At 38.0% G+C, this 23,390-nt stretch overlaps 1 protein-coding gene across 2 annotated transcripts; it reads right to left on the bottom strand.

The window, feature by feature from the left end:
• Positions 1-570: 570 nt before the first annotated feature.
• INPP5J (inositol polyphosphate-5-phosphatase J) lies at positions 571-23,101 on the bottom strand. 2 transcript variants are annotated; one of them, XM_072415256.1, is made up of 13 exons: positions 23,012-23,101; positions 16,732-17,267; positions 12,086-12,193; positions 11,878-11,986; positions 10,160-10,276; positions 8,781-8,956; positions 6,136-6,247; positions 5,362-5,471; positions 5,071-5,269; positions 3,125-3,262; positions 2,959-3,045; positions 2,749-2,853; positions 571-1,669 (listed from the first exon to the last, which is right to left on the bottom strand). In XM_072415256.1, exons 1-13 carry the CDS (start codon positions 23,066-23,068, stop codon positions 1,184-1,186), a joined length of 2,340 nt encoding a protein of 779 aa, XP_072271357.1. In that variant the 5' UTR covers positions 23,069-23,101; the 3' UTR covers positions 571-1,183. The 2 variants fall into 2 exon arrangements, with proteins under 2 accessions (XP_072271357.1, XP_072271358.1); XM_072415257.1 differs by having other exon boundaries at positions 22,815-23,059.
• Positions 23,102-23,390: the final 289 nt, after the last annotated feature.

Raw genomic sequence — 23,390 nt, 5'->3', positions numbered from 1 at the left:
CTCATGGGCACACAGTGGCTATCCAATGATGGAAGAAGATTGCAGCCAGGATGGCAGCTTCAGGGGGATGCAGCGGTGACAGGCTCCTGGTAAAGCCCCCCCAGCCCCCCCCCGCCCGCCAACAGGGGTATAAGTCTACATTAATTATGATCTAAACCTATGAAAACTTTAAAATGAAGAGCCTGTCACAAAACATATCTAATAATCCAGTGCATGTTAGTCCAAAGCACACTTTGTTACCAACTTTTCCAGAAAGTATTGTATCCATATGGTGTGGGCAAAGTATTGATTGACCATTGTGGCCTAGTGCACCCATTGCATTTGCTAGTGTGTAACTACATAAAGGCCATACATCTAATCACCAGAAAACAAAATTTTATCAAGTCTTGTGCATAAACAATAAAACAAAACATGTGTTTGTGACAGATCAGACAAATAATATGCAGTGCAAAAACATTAAACAAACAAAAAAGCAAACAACCAAAAAAAATTCCATTCTGGCCATGTAATAAGCATACACCCATCAATACAAACTGGACACAAATAATTGCCTGTTCTCACTGAAATAAACACGATTCCAATTTGTTTAATTTAACAAATCATTTAGCAAATAAACAGTGATATGGAATGAGTTCATAATACTTTGACCAAACATTTAATTAAAGTTTCAGTGCAATTTGGTTCTTGTTTAAGGTGGAACTATTGCTAAACTATGTTGTCATCGATATTGAAATGTTACATATAATATCCAGATGCACAATAAACAGTAGATATTGACAACTAATGAAAAAAAATCAGCTTCAATATACCATTAATCATAGAATATTTTCATTTATATTTCTCAAATGAATTCATAGAATTTATTATCCAGTTATAAACCTTTCAGTGCAGCTTCATATAATTTTTTTTATAGCGCCTACCTTGAAATGTAATATTTATCTTTTTTTTTTGTGTTAAATTTAGGATTACAAAAGCACCCATTTTATCACCTTTTGAAAGTCACTTTGCTAAAGCATGACTGGCATGTTTTCTCATCTCATTTATAGATATCTTTGAGAATTCTAGGACATTAGGACAGCTTGGGTTTTAAATATCATAGTGACACCACATATACTAGAATATGCTCTAAACACATTTCTGCTTTGCTGTCTAATGGCGAGATAAATTACACATTTTCTGTTGTCTACTTTGCTTTCTGTTGGTTTTGAGTTTGATTATGAGAGTCTTTGTGTTGTGTAGCAGCAGAGGGTGGCCAGCTGATATTTCCTAAAGGAGAGACTGGCAATGTAATTTGTGGATTAAAGCCTTGTCCCACAGCTTCTGGTCTGACAGAGGGCACAGCAGCAGCAAGGGGCACCTGAGGGCTGTGGATTTTTTTACCTAAGGATTCCCGGTTAGTATCCCTAGATCTAGGCCTTTGAGGTCGCTCTTGTTTGGGGCTCCTGGCTCCACATGGAGATGGGCTGCGGCTCGTCTGACGGGAGGAACTGGGAATCATAAGGTCATGGAGACGTGCAAGAGCCGGGCTTCTGCTCCGTGGAGAACGAGCATTGGCTGGGCTCGGGCTTCGCGTTTTGGGTCGGAGTAAGACATGAGTGCTATTATCATCCTCTGAACTGGAATCGGAGCTGTCAGAGGATGAGCTTACTTCAGAACCTGGTAGACAGATCTTAATAAAGAGTAAAAGACACAAATACATATGAATTACTAGTGCAATATATCACGTATATATTGTGGCACAAGATTAAGAAACACCCCTTCATCTACAAATTTATACATATAGTACAAGAACACAATTATGCCCATGCATGGCAAAATGACATTGTTTCCGCAAAAGACATTTCCTGACCCCTTATACTTTACCTACCTGTGCCCCCTACTTGACACTTTCGTGTATGAGGAAGAATGTGACTTTCTGATCTATGACCTCACATAAGCCTAGCAACCTGTCACCAGGTGAGCAACAACACCACTCCACTCCACACTGTCACCTGCTAGGGAGCAAGGAGCTTCAAAGAAGGCCAGGGCAAGGTGACAAGCTACATTTAAGGTAAACATTGCAATATTAACTCAAAATATATATAGTCACTAAAAATACAGTACACTTACATAGTTACATAGTAGGTTAGGTTGAAAAAGACATAAGTCCATCAAGTTCAACCACTAGGGAAATATTCATATCCCAGATATAAAACCCTATAAGAGATAGTTGGTCTAGAGGAAGGCAAAAAACCCCTGGTACAATTTGCTTCAACAGGGGAAAAAAATTCCTTCCTGATTCCATGAGGCAATCGGATGTTCCCTGGATCAACAGTCACTGCTATTTTTACTTTAAATCCTTAATACCAAGTTATATTCTGTGCTTCTAGAAAAACATCCAGATTTTTCTTAAAGCAATCTATAGTAAATGTTAAAACTACTTCCTGAGGGAGCTGATTCCACATTTTCACAGACCTTACAGTGAAGAATCCCTTCCTTATCTGGAGCTTAAACTTCTTTTCCTTCAGACGCAAAGAGTGCCCTCTTGTTCTTTGTAATGATCTCAAAGTGAATAATTGGGAAGTGAATTCTCTATATGGACTGTTTATATATTTATACAGGATGATCATATCCCCCCCTTAAACGTCTCTTCTGAAGGGGGAATAGATTCAGTTCAGCTAATCTCTCCTCATAGCTGAGCTCCTCCATTCCTTTTATTAGGTTAGTCATTTTTGTGACATTACTCTAATATAATGTGTAGGTACCTACCTGGAAGGGCTCAGTGACCCCAATTATAGTGCTCATATTGTTGCTGTAGTAGCCAAGCAGATATTCTCCAGTGCCCTTGGGAAGAGATTCCTCACTGAACATTACCTAGGATAAAATAAATGTACAGATTTGTTCCTCTGCCATATGCAGCCTGTGACCCATTTGCAGTAGTAGTTTGTAGCTCAGCTATAGAAAGCATAATCTAAGAACCTGGTGCTGAAGTCTTCCTCCATCTCCATCATCGTCTGTCTTTACCCACACATAGGACACATAATCTTTATGATGTCGGAATCCCACCTGCAGATAAAACAACATAAGGTAGAGACACAGATATATAGAACTGGTGGCAGCATTGAAACTTGCCAACATGCCCTACCCTATAAAGTCCAATCCAATCCCAGGAACTCTTCATGTACATGGGAGACCACTGATAGGTCACACGGGCATCCCCAGGTTGTAGCCATTCATCTGGTACCCAAATATGCACCAGTGGGTTAAAGAGGCAAGCAGAAAACTGTAAACAAATACAAATGTGTTAAAAAGTGGTAACTGATCACAGTCCCTAAAAAGCCTTTTTACACAATTACAGTAGTCAAGCTGAACAAAAGCTTTGTTTTAAAGATAAGTAAATAAAATTTTATTTTTTAGATAAAAGAGCCCTAAAGAGACTGTCATGTGGTGCTCAGTCCCAAGTCTTCTCTCCTCTTCTGTTAAATGGGATTTTTTGGATGTCCACATCACTGATTTTGTGATGTACGCTACTTCCTATAGGCTATCCAGCTGTGGACTCTACTCAATATCTGCAGCAGTAATGTCAGTGCATAGGGACTGTTGGGGATCAGCGGGCATAAGCACTGCATTATTGTGGTATTAAGTCTCACCTAAAAACAGCATTGGCAAGATCTGGAGGGAAGGTTGGAGAATGGTAAGTTAATATTTGCCCAGAGATGAGCTTTAAGATAAATGTTTCTTTTTTTGGGTTGCAAAAACCCCCAAAAAAGTTTTTTTATTTTTACATTTCTTGTATTGCAATAGAAATTTATCAAAGTTCATGTAAGAAAGTTATCCGAAAAAATTTGGTGGTCCTGACCCACTGAAAGGCTCAGACCAGAGTGGGTGGGTTCTGGTATCATGACATCACTTCGGGGGGAAGTATGTTCCCCTCTAAGTGACATACCGCTTCACGCACATGCGTAGTCCGAAGTCCGTAAATTTAGTGGTCTGTGACATCCAAAAGGTAAAGGTAAAAAAAAAGTTTAAATGTTAAGGGTTAAAAAAACGTACACCACTGCTGTGATTGCTGCCACCAATGCTGGGGGTTATTATTGCATAGTCACTGGCATCAATGTTTGGGATTATTATTGCAGTTACTGCCACTAATTCTGGTATTTATTATAACTGTAATTAGCCCCAATGCTGGCAGTAATCATTGCAGTTGCTGATATTATGCTAATGGGTATCAGTGAACCAATTGGATCAATACTGCAGTTACTGACACCAATGCTGATGGTTATTATCTCAGGGACTAAGGCTACGTACACAAGTCATCCAAAGCACTGTCCTGGCAGATCCATGGATGATGGTCGACGAACGATCATAATGCAAGTGAAGGGGGAAGAGTGCAGCGAGGTGCCGCTCCGCGGTTCTCCCCCTCCCCTCTCCATAGAGCAAAACAGTATTGTATGTACAGCACTGGTTTATGCATTGTGCAGTCGTTTGTTGTTGGAAAGGATTGTGAAAGATCCTTTCCAACGACAATTATTCCACGTTTGCATGTAGCCTAACACATATTGTTGTGGTTACTTTTTGGCTTGTGGGCCTAACAATGGGCTTTGTTTTATTCCCACTTTCTCATCAATAGTAAAAAAAAATTAGGACTGAAATTTGAAGCCATTGAAGTGAATTACCTTAAGTGTGTGGTCTAACCTAAAGCAATGTACTTCAACCCCCCAAGACATGCTGTCTGGAAGAGATGCACTTGTGGACCCCTAGTATTTTCAAGTTGACCACCACTGGTCCAGTCTACTATGTTTTTGTGCAGTGTTTCAGTTGCATGTTTTGTTTTTCTTACTGCTAGTGTTTTAATGTGTCTGATTTTGTCATTTTCTGGTGTTTTAGCCTAAATATCAGACAATGGGCCCTTGGCATATTCCTAGATGATGCAGGACTGCTGGTACTGCATTATATGATATAACATGATAAAGCTGTGACCGGTCAGGCTCAGCGTTACTCTTTTATACAGTCACTGACAAGGTGTAGATATCACACACTCATACAATGAACGAAATCCAAAAGCAGAAGGTCTAATAAAACAAAATGAACCTTAAGAGAAAAAATAGAAGACACCGGCTTGTGGTCACTCTCTGTATATTGCATATGGCAGCCATAGCTAAGCAGTGTCATGGAAAGTTCTTCAGACATAGAATTGCTCCTGTCTGCCTTCCCTGAAGCATTGTGGGAGAGGGGATTCTTCATTTTCCATAGGATGCGATCTGTCCATGCAGGCTTTCTCTTTTTAGAGCTGAGGAAATATGCATAGCAACAAATTAAAAAGTCAAAGAATAAAATGACCTCTCATAGATACATGAATGGGTTCTAATGTCGCCAACATACCTAGTGTCATATGTATTGGTGCCCACATCATACTTGTAAGTGGGAGGGAAGGTCAGTGGCCCTTCCATAAATCCTGAGAGCACAGGCTCATAGCATTTAGCCATGTTTAACTGTAAAAAATATGCACAGGTCAACCATTATAAATGAACTTAGTGCATGTGAAACACTGCATAACATACTTACTGTATATACTCAAAATAAATAAAAAATTTTTTGCACTGAAAATTCTTTTGAATCTTGGTTTATACTCAGGTGACACCTAGTGGCACATCTCTGACTTGACAGATCAGAGCTGTAACAAATTTTATGAACACAGCGCCATCTGGTGGACAATAATAATGCACAGAATTAATTTAAGTGCAAATAACCCTCATATAACCCACTTAACATTGCTAAATATTTTAACTTAAAAAGCAGAAAAAAGATTTACAGAGAGAGTCAATGTGATTTTAGTTTTTCCATTAAAAAATGTTTTAAAAATAACAAACCATGGATAATTTTTTAACAATATCTTTAGTGGCATTTTTTACTGATTACTGTTTAAATGTTAACAGTGATGGCCACATTTTGTGCCCTGGGTTTATACTTGAGGCAAAGCATCTAGGTATTTTATCTGTGTACGTGACAATTTGTCTAGAGCTTCATCATCTAGAGCTACAGTTTTATCTGCTGCAATCTCAATTGCTTTTGGCAGTAGATTCTCTTTTTTTCTGGCTGAGCATTTAGTACAGGGAATAAACAGTTTTTAGTGTATGTGTCAATGTGACATCTTACCTGGTCCTTTTCCCAGAGCAAAGACAGCTTGTTGCCTTGAATGGCAGACTTCACAAACTGCAAGTCTAGATCATCAATACGAAAATTCAGGTCCCCAAACCAGAACACTATACTGTAAGGAAATACCAATCTACATTAATATCAGAATTAGTAATCCTGCAGGCAGAAATAAAAGTTAACAAACACAATCCTTGTTTTAGGCAATATTCACTATTTGCAAAAAAAAACCAAACCCTTAAAAATTAAGTCTGGGCAAACTGAAAAAAAAAATCGCCTCCCTCTTACCCCCTTTTAACTGGTGGTTGGCCTGAACAAAGAAATATCAAAATCTTAATTTTATTGAACAGAATAACAGGCACTCTAATCACTGTGACACTCTATGGATCAGTTTTTTGGAATATGCATTCACACATGCGTGAGAGCACACTTCCTTATGGCTATCCAATGGCAAGACCAAGTTGGAATGGCAGAAAGGTGTGAAGGTAAACAAAACCCATGCATCTGTTGCAATCTGAAATTTACAGGGTTCCATTAGGAAACATGGGTTAGTTTGATGACTCACAATCTTAAAAAGGTTTTAAAACATTTTAGGCTGTGTTAGATTTACTTTATCTGGCTGCTAAAGCTTTATGAATACCAGTAATTACTTTTATATTCTAATCAGGCAGGCGACACATAAAGCTAAAAAGCTGCATTAGTGAACTATGGGCTCACCACATTGTCCTATGCAGGTGTGAGGGCTTAGTGATTTACAAGAATGCACAAAAATACAAATTTTTGGTAGGCAAAGTAGTTAAAAATGTATGTAATTTATGTATATACAGTGGCTGGCCATTCTCCTGCAGAGAATGAATGTTTGAATACATTTGAATAGGATTCTGATATTAGCTTCCAGAGTTCTTTCCACATTTCATATCTCATTTCCCTAACCTGCTCTAACCCGGCATTTTATTTGCATGTGAAAACAAAGCACGCATGTCTGCAATACAAGGGAGGTTAGCAGTTTAAACCAGTATTTCTCAACCAGGGTTCTGTGGAAGCCTAGGGTTTCTCCAGACATAGCTAGGGGTTCCTTGAGCAATGAACGGTTACTTTAAATGACACCAAAAGTCTTATTTTGGGTATCTGTAAGGATGACATTCTTCCCACTGGCCAGCAATATAACAGACATTCTTCCTACTGACCAGTGGATATAGTAATCATAGCAAGGGTTTACTAAAGACCTAAACGTTATTTAAAGGGTTCCCCATGTTATAAAATTTAATAAAGACTAGTTTATACTAATAAATGGTTATGATGCAAACAGAGCCTGCTTATAGGAAGAACAAACTTTCCCAAGTGGGTACTGGGCAATTTCTCCCCACCTACTCCAGGGCCATAATTGACTGAATCGCAGGAGTGCAGGGAGCTGGAATTCTGTGCATTTGTGGCACCCATCTCATTTTTTCCCAGGGCCCCATTTTGTTCCCTACTATCCCTAGCTGCAAGTTATATAACAATTTTATTTCTGAAGATGTGATAACATCTAAGTAAAACTTTACATTGAATTTCTTTCTATAAATGGGGAAGTTAGTGCTATAGGGTATACATAATGGGAGAAATATTAAATATGTGTTATGTGATTACAATAAATATTAGGAAATCAGACGCCCGAATAAAATTATATAGATTAACAGAAAATTGTAATATAAATGATAAAGAATCATTGTGCTCCTTCTATCTGGTTGATTCAATGGCAACATACAGCCCATTACTACATTACCAGCTGTTTCTCAATACTAAATCTGAAATATAACCTAAGCATACCTAGCATATATGCCATCCAGTGAAGTATGTACAGAGCTAAATACTGGGATGGGAGAAGGCTGTATTGTTTTCCAGTGTAATATGATAAATAGAATCTCTGGCTTCCCTAATTTGCATGCTACCTACTGATCCATGTCAGCAAACAGTGAGCAAGTCAAGGACAACCATCATCCAGAGAGATGCTGGTGATATCTTTTTTCATACAGCTTTGTGTGAATAGTCCTTTGTCTGCAGAAGATTTTAAGATATAGATAGAAATAATTTGAACTGGTTGGGGACTTAATTCCAGTACAGCTCTAAATGGACTGCAAATATTAAAGGAAAGGTGAAAACTTGATTTGCCAAACTTGCTTGATTTGTCTAGAAAGATCAAAGCGGCAATTGTTCTATAGACTGTGGCTACACAACACACAAAAAATTAGGTAATTAATAATATGCAACAAAAACAAGTTTCTGCCAGGCATTTTTGTATTGGCTGCTGGCATGTATTCAAACCATCCCAATACCAGTTTTCACTGTAAGATACAATATAACAATTGATTGTAAAACATATCAACCAATCAAAAATAGACGGCACATTGAATACCTTTGGTTGATCCTATGGGAAATAAATACTGTCTAGAGACAATCACATAGTGTATGACTAGCATTAAATATATAGTTTCAGTCTTTATAAAATGGAAAGCGTGAGATCTTGTATACATCACAGCAACAGTTTATTTCAATTTTGTACTATTCAAATTTGAGAAAAATAGTGAATCTGCCTAAATTATTGCAGACATAGAACATCTAGTGATATGTGAAAACGTTATGCTGTGTGTCTCAGAGAAGGAACATACTCATGGTCCAGCACACCATTAGCCAAGGGTCCCTGGAATTGTTGAAGCTGAAGAATGCTCTCAAAATTATCCACGCGCTGATCTGAGTTCTCCATGTGAGCTGGCAGATGGCAGTTCAGGAAACACACCATGTGACCGAACAAAGATAACCGAATGCTCACTCCACCTTTGTTACCCTAAAAGAAGAACAAAGAAGAATCTGGCTATAAATCTGCACAAAGCTCTCACTAACACATTGTAATTACATGTGAATTAAAATCTAACTGGTTTTTGTGGCTTTATAAAAGGTTTATATGACTGTTATGATACCTGAATAATTCTTTATAGTGCACCCATAATATTTTGTAAGTGTCATCTGGGTCATTTGCTCTCTCAGGCATTGAATAGAATGCTCAGATTACATAAAGTCTGCAATATGAAATGCAGCATTATAGATTTCAATACTTTATGGTCTGAATGTGGTTTTATTATCAAAGTAATAAAAGGATAAAATGTTAGCCCTAATTGAGCAGGGTGCCTGGATATTGATAAGCATGTAATTACCACTTCCAATAAATACAGTTTAAGAAAAAAATATTTATATCAGTAGACCAACAGACAGACGTGTAACACAAATCTCAGTTTTTCCTGTAAAACTTATTGGTCATTGATGAGATGTCAATCACATTAAAGGACCAATAAAGTGGCTGGTAAGGTGAAATAAGGTGTGGCCAAGTTTACATGATGCTTATACGTTTTTTATGGTGAGTTTATATTACAAAGGTTGGTGACAGGCTTATTTTTAGTTCTAGTATAAAGCAGCAGATATGATACTAATCTGATGCTCAAAGACTGATCCAATCAATATTCTGATGATTGAATGGAAATCCCATGTACAAGGTTCTGCACTTCCAATGATTTCACTTGGGTAGAAATCAGAATTCAGATTTGAATTTCAATTAGATGTACTTGATCATTTGTACACGTGATATAACTCATGTGCTTTCCATTCAACACATTTAATCTATACATTTTTAATTGGACCCCCTCCCCCCCCCAAAAAAAAGGTTCCTTATGATTAGTCAAGTTCCCTTCGAATTCACTTTAGAACCAATTATTGTATCAAAATAAAAATGGTATTGAAACCCTATATGTAATAGTCCAAAGTCCACTGATTTAATATTAATAATAATATTGTTATGTTTGCATGGGATTGTCTGACTTTGTATAACAAATGTAATTGAGTCCAAAAGAAAATATAAGCCTAAAATATATTGTGCTTAAAGCAAAGCTGTGGTTTATCTGGATTAATAATGGATATGCTAATACAAAACAAATGTATTGTTAATATATTCTTATACATGTACCCTAATTGACATTACCATGGTAGTTGTTCTTACCCAATAACCTCCAAGACCAGTCCTGGTGCAGTCGGTCTGTATATCACGCAGAAATGGCAAATGATAATACTTGGCAAACACCAGCAATAGGCAACCTTGCATCCTAACTGAGCTGACCTAAAAAACATTAAATCATATTAGATCATTTGATCTGAGTTAAAGAAAGTAAAACACATCCCCCAAAGCTATAGACAAGACATATAAATACTAATATAATTTAATAATTTTTCCTTACACACATGTAAGTTCCCGGAACAATACTAATATTCACCTCCTGTGATGCTCTGTGGAGCAGAACTGTACAGATAAATAGAATAGTAAAACTTTGAAGAAATTTGAAAATGGTTAACATGTCTACAGGAAGGCAAAGGAAAGTAAAAAGTAAAACTCATGCGTGTTTTGTTGCTCCTCCATTGACAAATCACAGGGTGGTCACATATGCAGGGTTTGTATGTGAACTGTGCCTTATAGGGTTTGCCTGGGGTTCAGCCTGGCCATCATTGGGGCCATTTACTAATTTGTGGCTGTCTGTAAATCCATGTTTACATACAATCATATGCATTGGAATTTAAAAGGAGAGCTTCTTCAATTGACTGATGTCTGATGTGAACTTTCCACCTTTCTTGTATACATAACTTGCATACAATATACAGAATATATACAAATTTTCATTAAATGATGAATGAACATACTGTTTGTACAGTATAGTTTGTCTTTAATGCTAAACATTAAAATGAAAGCAAAACTTCCCCATGCAATGGGGCTGTCCCATACTGCAATGTAAATGTTTGGTTTTGTCTAGTATACCTGCAAAAATAAGTGTTACTTACCTTACCCCCTCCCCAGCCCCTGACACCCACCTATCTCCTTTTCCCTCCGGAGCTCCAGGTTGATGCCCTGCATTGTATGTGATCATGCCATACTGTTTGTTTATGACCAACATAACACAAAAGAGAAGGGGCATCAGAAGTCTGGTCACATGGAGAGCGAAAGCTTGCAGAAGTTAGGAATCATGTAAAGTAAACAATCTTTTTATCTTTTTATCTTTGTTTATGGTACGAGATAAAAATATCTTTTATCTCGTACCATAAACAAAAAGGAACATTCAACCCCAACAGTGTGGGGAAGCGCAGTGCAAGAATAACTTTATGTCTGTGAAAGTTCTCATTTATCCAGGCTATTGTATACCTAGTAGTATTTAGTAACTTTCAGCTGTACTTGTTCTTGTAGTGCTGAAGACTTTGCACAGCATTCTGAGCTGCTTCAGCAGCTCAAACTGATAAAATGGTTTGGAAAATAGTGAAACATCCTCAACATTACAAGAAAAAGTCCAGCTGAAAGTGACTATTTACTACTAGTTATAAGGGTGACTTTGATTTCCCCTAGTGTTTAGATTAAAAGAGATTTCATATTAACATATTATGTAAGAACAGGATACAAGTCTAAAATCTGGGATTTTTTTTCAATAACTAGAGAGCTAGCCATAAGAAGCTATATTGGAATAATTCTACACATAGGCCAAGCTTACGCCAAGTACAGAGCCATACAAACAGCGAATTATTATGAAGGTGAAGAGGAGAAAATCTATATGGAAGCCAACAAATCAATGATCCATGTAGTAAATCCATGTGTGCAGAGGATGACCTGAATGCATAGTAGGCGAGACACCAGAGAGATGTAAACAAATAGATTTTGGCATACATTAGCTTGATTCTTACCAGCACATAGCTGAATGGACTCAGAACATCCATAAACACCTCACTCCACTGATCCGAAAAGAGGGCATCTTTTAGACGCTTATTGATCATGGAGTTGACCTCCTGTAACCTATGGAAAAAGAATTAAAAAGGAGATTAAAGATCTTGATCATTTCCTATTTCCATGCTGTCAAATTCATGGATGGAGAAACACAAATATTTGTCTTACCCAATAACAAACATATCAGTCTTGCCATCTCCAGCATTAAGGCAGAGCAAGGAGGTGAGGTCCGTCGGTGGCACAGCGCATCCAACATTCCAAGTGATGACATATATTCTAGGGAAGGAGACAGCAGAAAAAGAAAACATCAGACTGGACAAAGTAATAGGTAGATGACTGGCCACATACTAAAGGTAGCCAAACATTGCAGATTTTACAGACCTTCTCTACCAACATCTGGAATTTGACTATGGCTTATCATGCTACATGACTGCATTGCACCTATTTTACCTTTTGAGTAAAAAGGAAGATGTAATTGCTCAGGAGTCAAATCTGCAAGTGGTTCTCCGATTGACCATTTCTACTAACTCGCACAATAAAGGCAGTTGTAACCTGTTTCCTACTCCATACCTTAACAGAACTGGCTTTTAAAGTGGAAAACAAATCAATGTGCACTTCACAGAGGCATCATTGCAACTGTGTTCAAAATATGAGCTGAGACCGGAGTTGTGGGTAAGACTCAGCAGATCTATCTACTTCAGGGAGCTTTCAGAAAACTCCATTTCGCCATAATACACCACTCTCTGTTTGTTTCTTTTCTAAAGGATATCAGTGTACTACCAAAAACACAGTAGGACTGATTTATTAAAGCTCTCCAAGGCTGGAGAGGATACACTTTCATCAGTGAAGTTGAGTGATCCAGCAAACCTGGAATAGTTCTGGTCCAGGATTTAAAACATTTGCTAGCATATAGCAAATGGCTTTGAAGAAATCCATTCCAGGTTTGCTGGAACACCCAGCTTCACTGATGAAAATGTATTCTCTCTAGCCTTGGAGAGCTTTAATAAATCAGGCCCGGTGTTGGTATACATTTGTACGGGAGTGCTGTTATATTTGCTATTTCAATACAACACACATTAGTTGCTTCTTGCTTGATTACAGATATAAAAGAAATATACATCAATGTCAATTGTGTTTACAGTATGTTTGTCTAGTACAGGTTTCATCTTTACAGGTCTATGTAAAATTTGCTTTTTTGACAGAACACAGGCACGTTCCTGCGTGCTAACTGTGGGTTGTGTGCAATCCATTTACTTCTATAGGCTGCTTATTTATCAGTTTACAAAGTTCAGAAAGAACATGTATTTGCCATTTTACCAGCACATGACATGGCACTTTAGTGTATTGCTGTGCATTACACTGCAATACAACACAAGTGTATTGTGAAGGTATGCTTGGTACAATGTGTGTGAACAGGCAGAGATTTTCAATGATCCATCACAATCACTAGGGGTAACAAAGATCATTACAGTACAATCCCAGATTAGGCACATTTGGCATAACCTGCAAACCCTATGCTTTACAACTGAACACTTCTCTATCAGTAGGAGAGGTAGGTGGGCTCATGGATGGGTGAAGACTCAAGCAGTATACCAATGGCCTGTATTTATGTAGAATAAATGCCATTCAGAATATAAAAAAATATCACAATATGGAGAAAGAAAAATACAGTCAGGTTGTGTCCCCTGTGTCAGCTTAAATGCATAATAGTCATGTTTGACTGAAGTGTCGTTTTCACAGGACAATTTACCGGTGTCCTGGGGTTATCTGATGCAATTCCATGTATGCAATACCCTATTTATAGTCTTTAGCACTCAGTCTCTGGGGAGTATAGATTACTCTGACAAGTGCTGAACTCAGATAATTGTATTAGGTGTGATATGATCAATTCTTTCATATCCTTCATACATTTTACTAATCTCCATCTTGATTCATTTCTCCTAAATAAACATGCAATCTATTAAATGAAATTTCCAAGATTACCAATAAAATTTCTAGCAATAGCCCTACACTCAATCTGCGGCATCCCCTTAACCTCCAAAGACTCCAATTGAAGGTGGCACCAAGATAGGCTTATTATTAAAAATAAAGGTAGAGTCTATCTGAAGTGCAGGGACACAGCTCACCTGCCCAGAGCCTTTGTTTTACATCCAGACAATGCTATAATACATGATGCCAGGTCACTGCTGAAAATGTAACACAAATGTAAATATCAAGCTGGGTATTCACAATACCTATGATGTGTTTGATTTGGGTTATGTAATGCATATACATATAATGCATGTGTAACACATCTGCAAAGTTTCTTGTAATAGCATGAGCAATGCAATGATTCCTTGATTGATTTTTTTGTATAACATTGGGTCAAAGTATACAGATTTAGCCAATGAAAGGGTTGATATTTATTTAATAACTGGATCTCCAGTGCACAACTTCTTGCAGGACTTTTCTATGGAATATTTTTTGTTTTTAGAACTAAACACAGCCAAGCCCTAATATAACACCATAACAGTGAAGTTTCTATTACAAATGGTCTTTCAAAAAGTGGAATTTTGTTATGAACAATTGTCTATCAGCACTATCAGTCATCATCCTGGTTTGTGTAGTGAGGATATTTCCTTGTCCCCAACAAAGCACATTGTAAGTGAATCTTATGAGAGAACTAGAACATTGAACAAACCTTGTGATTCCACCAACCCTTCTTCCTGTTTCCTTCTGACTACAGAAAGCACAAAAGCAAATCCATCATAGGAAGTTCAGTTTGCGCCTCTCTCTAAGTTGGAGCTATAGAATGCTGGGAAACCATTCTACATAGGAATCAGGTTACTGCTTGTAGACAAGGAAAAATAAAGGGTATTCATTTAAAAGATATTTACATCCTTTTTTCTTTTACTATGATAGTTTGCCTCAGGAAAGTATTTTAAATGTTGTTTTAAGGAAACAAAATGGTGACATTAAAGCCGAACTTCAGAAACAGAAGAATAAAAAGAAGAAATACATATATTGCTGTTTTAAATGCCAATGGATATGTAATTGCTTTCAGGCAGTCTTGTAATTCTGGCACCCTGCTGAGTCCATCACTCGGCTCTCTGATGATAGATCTATGGAAGGTAATGGCATAGCTGAAGGAAACCCTAAAACAAATTGGGCTTGGTATGATAGTTCTGTTTAAAAATGCATTCATTTCTATATTGTATACCATTCATCCTCAATCTTTAGTGAAAAGGATGCTTTACCACAAGCTTTGAATTATGAGCTTGAAAACATTGGATGAAACTTCAGAAGAATTACAGTGACATGTAGATATGGCCGGATTGCCATGTTCATAAATAATATGATGGTCTGAAGTAATACATGATTACATGTAATAAAGTGTATGCCATCTTGTATTACAAGAACATTCAGATAGCTGGAAAATGTAGATTGACAATAGGTGAGTTTTCAGCCTCTCCAGCTTGGGACCCTGACAAGTTTTGTGGGTGTTACTTAAATGCAATAAAGAAGAATCAGGTCTCCTGTATTACCCAAAGGAGCTGTTCTGTGGGGTAAATGAAAGGACAGAATTACAAATATTTTGTAGGTAAAACTCCTCTTGTATATATTTGTTATCTGTGTGTTTAATAGTTTGCTGGAGTTCAGCTTTAATCTTTGATTACCGGTAATATTATCAGCCATTTATTTTTGACAATGGGTTTTGATACCTAGAAATATGGGATATTCCAGCTGATAATACTATTTATCTGAATATCATAGGACAGGTTTTGTTACTTGATAGCAATTTTGTAATGGATTGTAGGGAGATAGGGCTTGAAGAAACCCAACGTACACTGCAGTAACACATGAATAAGGGGTAAGTTCTCCTTTTACATACCATAGAATCTATATTACTATAACAGGTTCAGTACACTGGATTGATGATATTATTGAATAGGTCAGATTTTCTAGCATTCCTAAAAATTGAATATACAATTTTTTTCTCCAATTTCAGCATCAAATGATACAGTGTGTACCGAAACGCTCATCTTTCTGGATGGATTGAACTTTGGATGCATATATGTATGTTACAGTAAAGCCACAATTTACACATAAGGACGCACTAAGCTTTTCTAATTATGTTTTATGTTTATGGTATATTCAAGACAAGTAGTATATGAGTAACAAATACTTTTATAAGGATGCAATTCTCTTTATTAGTTTGTTTTAGCAAAGGTTTCCATTATAGGTTGGTTTAATAAACTTCCGGATAAAAATAAAGTAAAAATAGTTCCTTACAGTCTAAGTAACAGGTATCCGGTTTGTAGCCTATTTGGAATTGGACCCTGGATATGTAGAAACATTGTAGGAACATTTTATCCTTTTTTCTGCTAAGAGTTTTCCATTAACTAGGAAACATTTTGCATATGAAATTACTTTGTTCTCAATAAAACACAGCCATTTTCAAATGATATCAGCTATTTTCCTGTCTTTGTGTAATTAGTCAAAGCCACAACCTCACTTATCTACACCAAAGTCTGTAAAATACATCTCTGACTTGCAATAAATGTCTTTCATTTTATTGATTTGAGGTGCACATCTCATAGGATGCTCTTATGCACAATACGGCAGTATTCTGGTACTTGGCATTTTGAAATGTTATGTCACACTAGGAAGACAGGTCTATAAATATAGTTGATTAACTCATAGAAAATGATGTTTGGATTGATATTTAGGCTTTGATTGGTTTGACATTTAAGTATAAAAAGTTTTATGATTTCTTGCCTTGGGAGTTGCACTGGTGCAGAAAACGTTCTGACAACTTTAGATGAAGTTTTTACCTGAAATCTTCTCCTGCTTTATTTTGTTCATTGCATCCAAAGACCCAGTTGGGAGGTGATTTGTCTGTTTCATCTTGGATATTAGGCTTCACAACTAGTTCCTGAAGTCTTTCTGGACGTGCAGGAGGGTGGGACCTGCTGGTATGTGGTGATCCTCTAGGGCTAGGGGCTGGAGAGCGGTGGGGTGAAGATGGTGCAGGAGGCAGCGGCCTGTACTGGCTTGTTGGAGACAGAAGGCCTGGACATGATCCCTCTGGTTGTGATCTACCAGACTCATCTTTAGAAGTAAAGAGAGAACCCACAGGGTGAAGCCTCAAAGATCCTTCGGGTTGAGACCGGTCAGGAGCAGAAGCACCAACGGGTGCTAAAGGACGGATAGACTGTTGTGGTCCAGAAGTTGCAGTCTGTGATCCACTAGATCCTTCAGGTTGAGACCTACCGGATCCTGCTGGACTGAGACGAGGAGAGGTCGAACCAAGAGGTCTAGGGGATGTCACTGGTGAGGGTGGAGCTACAAACACACGATGAGAATCCATCTGTAGGAAACAAACATGAACATATGACTATGAGTGTATGATCTTCATTAACAATGCATATGCTGATTTCCCTAATTGAGGCATCTATGGTCAGTAATTACTAATACACAATGTCATTTTTCTAAGATACTAATTCATTAATAAACTAATATCAATTTGTAGGGATTGCTACAGTTTTACTATGGGAAAGCCTTAGAATAGAAAAACTGAATTTCTTTCTTAGAGTTCTAGTGGCAGACATGTTTAATAAGGTGGTGCGGGGAGAATGCTGATGTGTAAACCAATCAGATTTTATTGGTTTTGGATTAAACCTTGCAGATAGATAAATACTTCTTCCTGGTTAGGGTAGACTACTATATTCTTCACATTCCATTCCTCCTTATTAAATTATTATTGCATTTTTAGGTTTCAAATTTGAGATGCTAAAGGTTTTTTTTTACTAATCACTTTAATTTCAATCATTTCACTGTGCCTTCAATAAAATACTTTTTTGGACTCCACAATATATTACTGTACCAGTTTTAAAAAAAATATTTGCTATAATTCATCTATTACTGAACACTGACATAGAACTGTACATACCAAACTACATTTACAGTTGATATACCTATGTCTACAATCTTCTGAATGACCCGAAATAGCTTTGCTATGCATTAGGCAAAGGTGATGGTGCAAATTCATAGTCAAATGAGCAGGATAGGGATGGACGGGTCATCTGGGAAATGGCAACGCTGAACCAGAAAATTAGTTTTATGTGGATGTGTAAGTCACACGACTGGCTGTACAAAATACAGAACCTTAGACAGGTAAAAAGCAACTTTTTTTTTGTTTTGCACGTTTATGTGTTGAACTATACCACCAGGAACAAAGACAAGTATCTACTACTTCTAGGTATGTATTAACATGGGACTCACTATCCTGTCCTGACTTTCAGTGACTGGCCTAGCTTCCTCTGGTTACTCCAAGCAATGGGGGATATGGAAGACATAACTAAATGTCTGCTGGGAAGAAGGGAGTTAAAACTGAACTATAGTCATGCAATGACACATTGCAGGTAGGTAGTCTTTTAATGCAGAATAGGCTTTGTATATCTCTTCCTCAATAAAAGCTCTTTATCTGTCTGCCAGCAATGCTTCTTCTGAATGTACACTAACTCACACATGTGCAGTGTAAATTCTTGGCAAGTGCTGGATATATTAGCTCTCATGCACACGTGTTAGGTCACCCCTGGCCAACCAGTCACGGTGGCTGAAGACACAAAACCCAGAAGACCACCAAACAAAGATGTCAACAAAGGACAGGGAGCTTGTGGACTGCTGGAGGGGAGGTAAGTATAGTAGAAGTTTGTTCTGCTTTAGGTGAACCTGCTGCTTTGCCTGGTATGGATAATACACAACTTTATATTAACCATAACTTCAACAGGACAAGGTTTGGTATATGCTATATGAAAAGGACCAGTTACAAATCAGTTGGTTTTGATGGAAAGTTGAATCGCCCAACAGTTTCTTTTTAGCTGCTGCACTGTCTGAGGCAGTTATCAGGTATATGTCTGAATGTATTCATTATAACATAGAGAAATGTAGCTAAAGGACAGTCTCAGGACATCAACAGGAAGGAACTAAACTGCCAAAAGGGTGTCACTGGATTGTGGAATAAGGAAATGTTAAGACATTGATGAAGCCAGAGTGTGACAGCCACAGGTTTTATCCATAATTGAAAAATCAATTTCAGAATTACCTACCCTATAAATTCTACTTTATAGACAGACTATGGAAATTAAAATGCTTGCTGCTGGGGGGGAAAGTAAGAATAGCTTAGTTGATTTCTGTGCTTCGGCGATGAACTTCTCCACAGTGTATGAATTGCAATACAGAGGTTGGAAAAAGGCTTGTTTTTTAGTATTAGTTTTGTTCTTTATTATTGCTCTCACATATCCATACTGTACCTTGCACACACTGAACTTTGGTTGTGCTGCCTATTGTCCCCATTAACAAAGAATAGTTTTTAGGTTGAGCCAAATAACCTAACTGCATGTTTTTGGAGGTGTGGGGAAAACCAGGTAGGAAACATACATGAACATGAATAGAACACATAGTGCTCTTGCTGATAGATCTTGCTTGAAGGACTTATTTTAAAGGTTTTTCGGCTTGTTAGGAAGATGTAACTATCTGAAGGGAACCAAGCATTACATATAATTTTATATGCATGCTATGTAACACTTCCAAGGAGTTGTTGGCTATAACAGAGATCTAAAGCTGCGTACACACTTCCAATTTTTGTCGTTGGAAAGGATCTTTCACGATCCTTTCCAATGACAAGGGGCTGCAAGATGCATGAACGATACTGTACATACAGCACCGTTCATGCTCTATGGAGAGGGGAGGGGGAGAGCGACGGAGCGGCACCCTGCTGCGCGCTCTCCCCTTCCCTTTCATTACGATCGGCTGTCGTCCATCGTCCGTGGATCCGGCAGGTCGGTCGTCTGGACGATGGACGACACCGACATGACAACGACTGTACACACGGCATGCCGATTATCGGGCGATAAAAATCTGACGTGTGTACGTAGCTTAAGTGTGTTCCTTAATACTGCCTTCATCTGCTTTTGTTTCCTTTAGAAGTATATATGAAATGTATATATGAAAAGAGCTAATATGAATGAGAATCATGGATTTGCATAGCAATACTGCAATACTGCAACAAATAATACTTCATTCCTGAATTTATTTAATTATTGTTTTAATAATTTGACCTGCAAAATATATACATTCCCATTGCTGACACCTTTATAATGATAGATGTCTAACTGATATTCATGTGATTGTATTACTGATTATCTGATCTTTAACAATCATGCTGCAAGTGACATCAGAACTCCTGATGTGTGCAGTTGTTCTGTGTCATTAGCATAGTATTAAAGCAGCGCATTAGTATAATAGAAAGATGAGTGAAGATTCAGGCTCGCTCAGCAATGACAGGTTCATACTGGTGAACAATGACAGGTTCTCAGTACTGGTTTCCTTAATAAATACCTGTACTTGTGGTGTTTGTGAAATAAAATGAGAGTGAATATTTATTGAACGAAAATAGCAAAAATGATCTTTTAGTAGATGAGAAAAACATCTACATGGCAGTTAGCACCATTCCAGTAAATATTTAACATTTCTACTAAAAGAGATGTGTGTTTGTATACTTAGCCCACTGATCCTAAATCTCCAAAGGAAAAACTAAACCCGCAAAGTCATTTTAGTTCCATCCAGCAACACAATCTGCTTTGCCATGTACCCATCATACAGCAGAGGGCACACAACTGTAGGACACTAGTCCTTATCTAAATCCCATTTGTCCTCAGAAAAAAAAGCCTTCTAAAAATAAACCTAAACTTTCTGCTCATTTATCATACTGGTATGAGCAGCCTGCACCACAGTACTACATAAGGACAGCTATACTGCGTGCACATGCATATATGTATATATAAAGACACCAGCTCCCTAGCACTGATATATATATATATATATATATATATATATATTAGGGTATTTCATACATATCCTTGGTTTTATGCTAGAAACCATAGGGTAGCATTGGGCTTTGGTATATTACATAGAGTATATAAATATATATATATATATATGCTGGAAATGGTGGACTTGGTATAATATAGATGTATAGGCTTGCACGAGTAGGCTGGCCTTGGTGTACAACACATTTGAATGCTGGAATTGGTGGGTTAGCCTTGGTGTGTTACATATGTAAATGTCGGAACTGGCAGGCTAACCTGAGATTATGACAGATGTATACGCTTGAACTAGTAGGCTGACCTTGGTGTAATACAAGTTTATATGCTGGAAATGGCAGGCTAGCCTTTGTGTATTACATATGTATAGGCTGGAACTAGTAGGCTGACCTTGGTGTATTACATGTTTATATGCTGGAACTGCTGGGATAGATTTGGTGTAATACATTTGTAACAAATTTGATACACTACATCAGACTGACCTTGGAGATATGCTAAGGATCTCCTGGATCTAACAGCAACAATTAAGTTTTCTGATTTTCAATTAACCCTTTAAAGTACTAATTCCCAGTAGTTTTGGCGAGCATGCAAGAACATTCATATGTTGCACAGAATGACAAATCCCCAGCCAAATGAGCAAACCATATTGTAATACTCCTGTTTTTTCCTCTCACTTTTTTGCTACTCAGCTATAACATGAAAAGCTTATACTTTACATCATTCTTTTTAAACATAAAACTTGTGCAGGTTCCAGATATGTACAGATATGGTACGCTAAGGTAAGTCCACCAGATCTTGTATTAGCAGAAGGAATTTCCCAAGGTATGCATACCAGACTCTATATATACCAATAGAACACATCAAGGTAAGTCCACCAAATGTTAGGAGAAAAACAAGGATAAGCTTTCAGGCCCTGCATACACTGATAGAAAACAACAAGGACAGCCAATCAGATCCTATATACATTGACAGAATACCACAAGGATAACCTAGAAGATCCTGTATAAACTATTAGAATACATCAAGGTAAGCCCAACCAGATCCTGTATACAAACAAGAAAAGGACCAAGGTAAGCCTACTAGATCTTGTATACACAGTAAGAACACAACTCGGACAGCCTACCAGACCCCACATACACAAATTGAAGATCCTATATACACAAATGGAATATATCAAGGTAAGCTCACCAGATCCTATATACACTGATGGAATACATCATAGTAGGCTCACCAGATCCTTTATACACAAATGGAATATATCAAGGTAAGCTCACCAGATCCTGTATACACAGATAGAATATATCAAGGTAAGCCCACTAGATCCTGTATATACACCGATGGAATATATCAAGGTAAGCTCACCAGATCCTAGCCCACTAGATCCTGTATATACACCGATGGAATATATCAAGGTAAGCTCACCAGATCCTATATACACAGATAGAATATATCAAGGTAAGCCCACCAGATCCTATATACACACCGATGGAATATATCAAGGTAAGCCCACCAGATCCTATATACACAAATTAACTATATCAAGGTAAGCCCACCAGATCCTATATACACAAATTAACTATATCAAGGTGAGCTCACCAGATCCTATATACACAAGTGGAATATTTCATGGTAAGCCCACCAGATCCTTTATACACAGATGGAATATATCAAGGTAAGCTCACCAGATCCTGTATACACAGATGGAATATATCAAGGTAAGCCCACTAGATCCTGTATATACACCGATGGAATATATCAAGGTAAGCTCACCAGATCCTGTATACACAGATGGAATATATCAAGGTAAGCCCACCAGATCCTATATACACAGATGGAATACATCATAGTAAGCTCACCAGATCCTTTATACACAAATGGAATATATCAAGGTAAGCTCACCAGATCTTGTTTACACAGATAGAATACATCATAGTAAGCCCACCAAATCCTATATACACACAGATGGAATATACCAAGGTAAGCTCAGCAGATCCTATATACACAGATGGAATACATCATAGTAAGCTCACCAGATCCACTTTGAGTTGTCATAGGTCCAGATGTTGCTGATCCTAGCTGTGCTCAGCACTGTTGGAGGCAGTATATCAGTGATCAGTACACATGTAACCATTCAGCAGCTCGTCATTCTAGTGTTAAGCTGTGTCCTAGAGCTCTGCATTCCAGCCTGCCATTGGGACATTCTGGGCTAATAGGTGATCGGGTTTACCTGTGCGGCACCATGCTGTGCCCTGGGTGTCCTCCCTCCATCCCTGTGCTCTGCCATAGCTGCTCAGCAGATGCTGCTCTCCTCCCCTCCCCTCCCTGGCAGCCCCTCACTGGCAGGTGACGTCAGGCTGTCAACCTGCAGCAACATTAAAGGGACAGGCAGCCTGGTGCGCCTCAATGGCCGGCCTTCCAGCAGAAGAAAGGGGATTAATCATTAACACATAGGACTGTATTGAGTCTCCATGCTGTACTATATAGGACATGAAGCCAGCACAGCAAGGGTTAAACATGGGCAGCCCAGCGCTCACCTGGCCAGGGAAGGTGATGCCTCCTAGGTGGAAGCTCGGGGTGGAGACTGGCAGCAGGAAGGAAACACACTG

This window comes from Pyxicephalus adspersus, chromosome 6 (assembly GCF_032062135.1).
Source record: "Pyxicephalus adspersus chromosome 6, UCB_Pads_2.0, whole genome shotgun sequence".
Taxonomy (NCBI): domain Eukaryota; kingdom Metazoa; phylum Chordata; class Amphibia; order Anura; family Pyxicephalidae; genus Pyxicephalus; species Pyxicephalus adspersus.
Note: the sequence above shows the minus strand (reverse complement) of the source record. Positions and strands in the feature narration are given on the sequence as shown.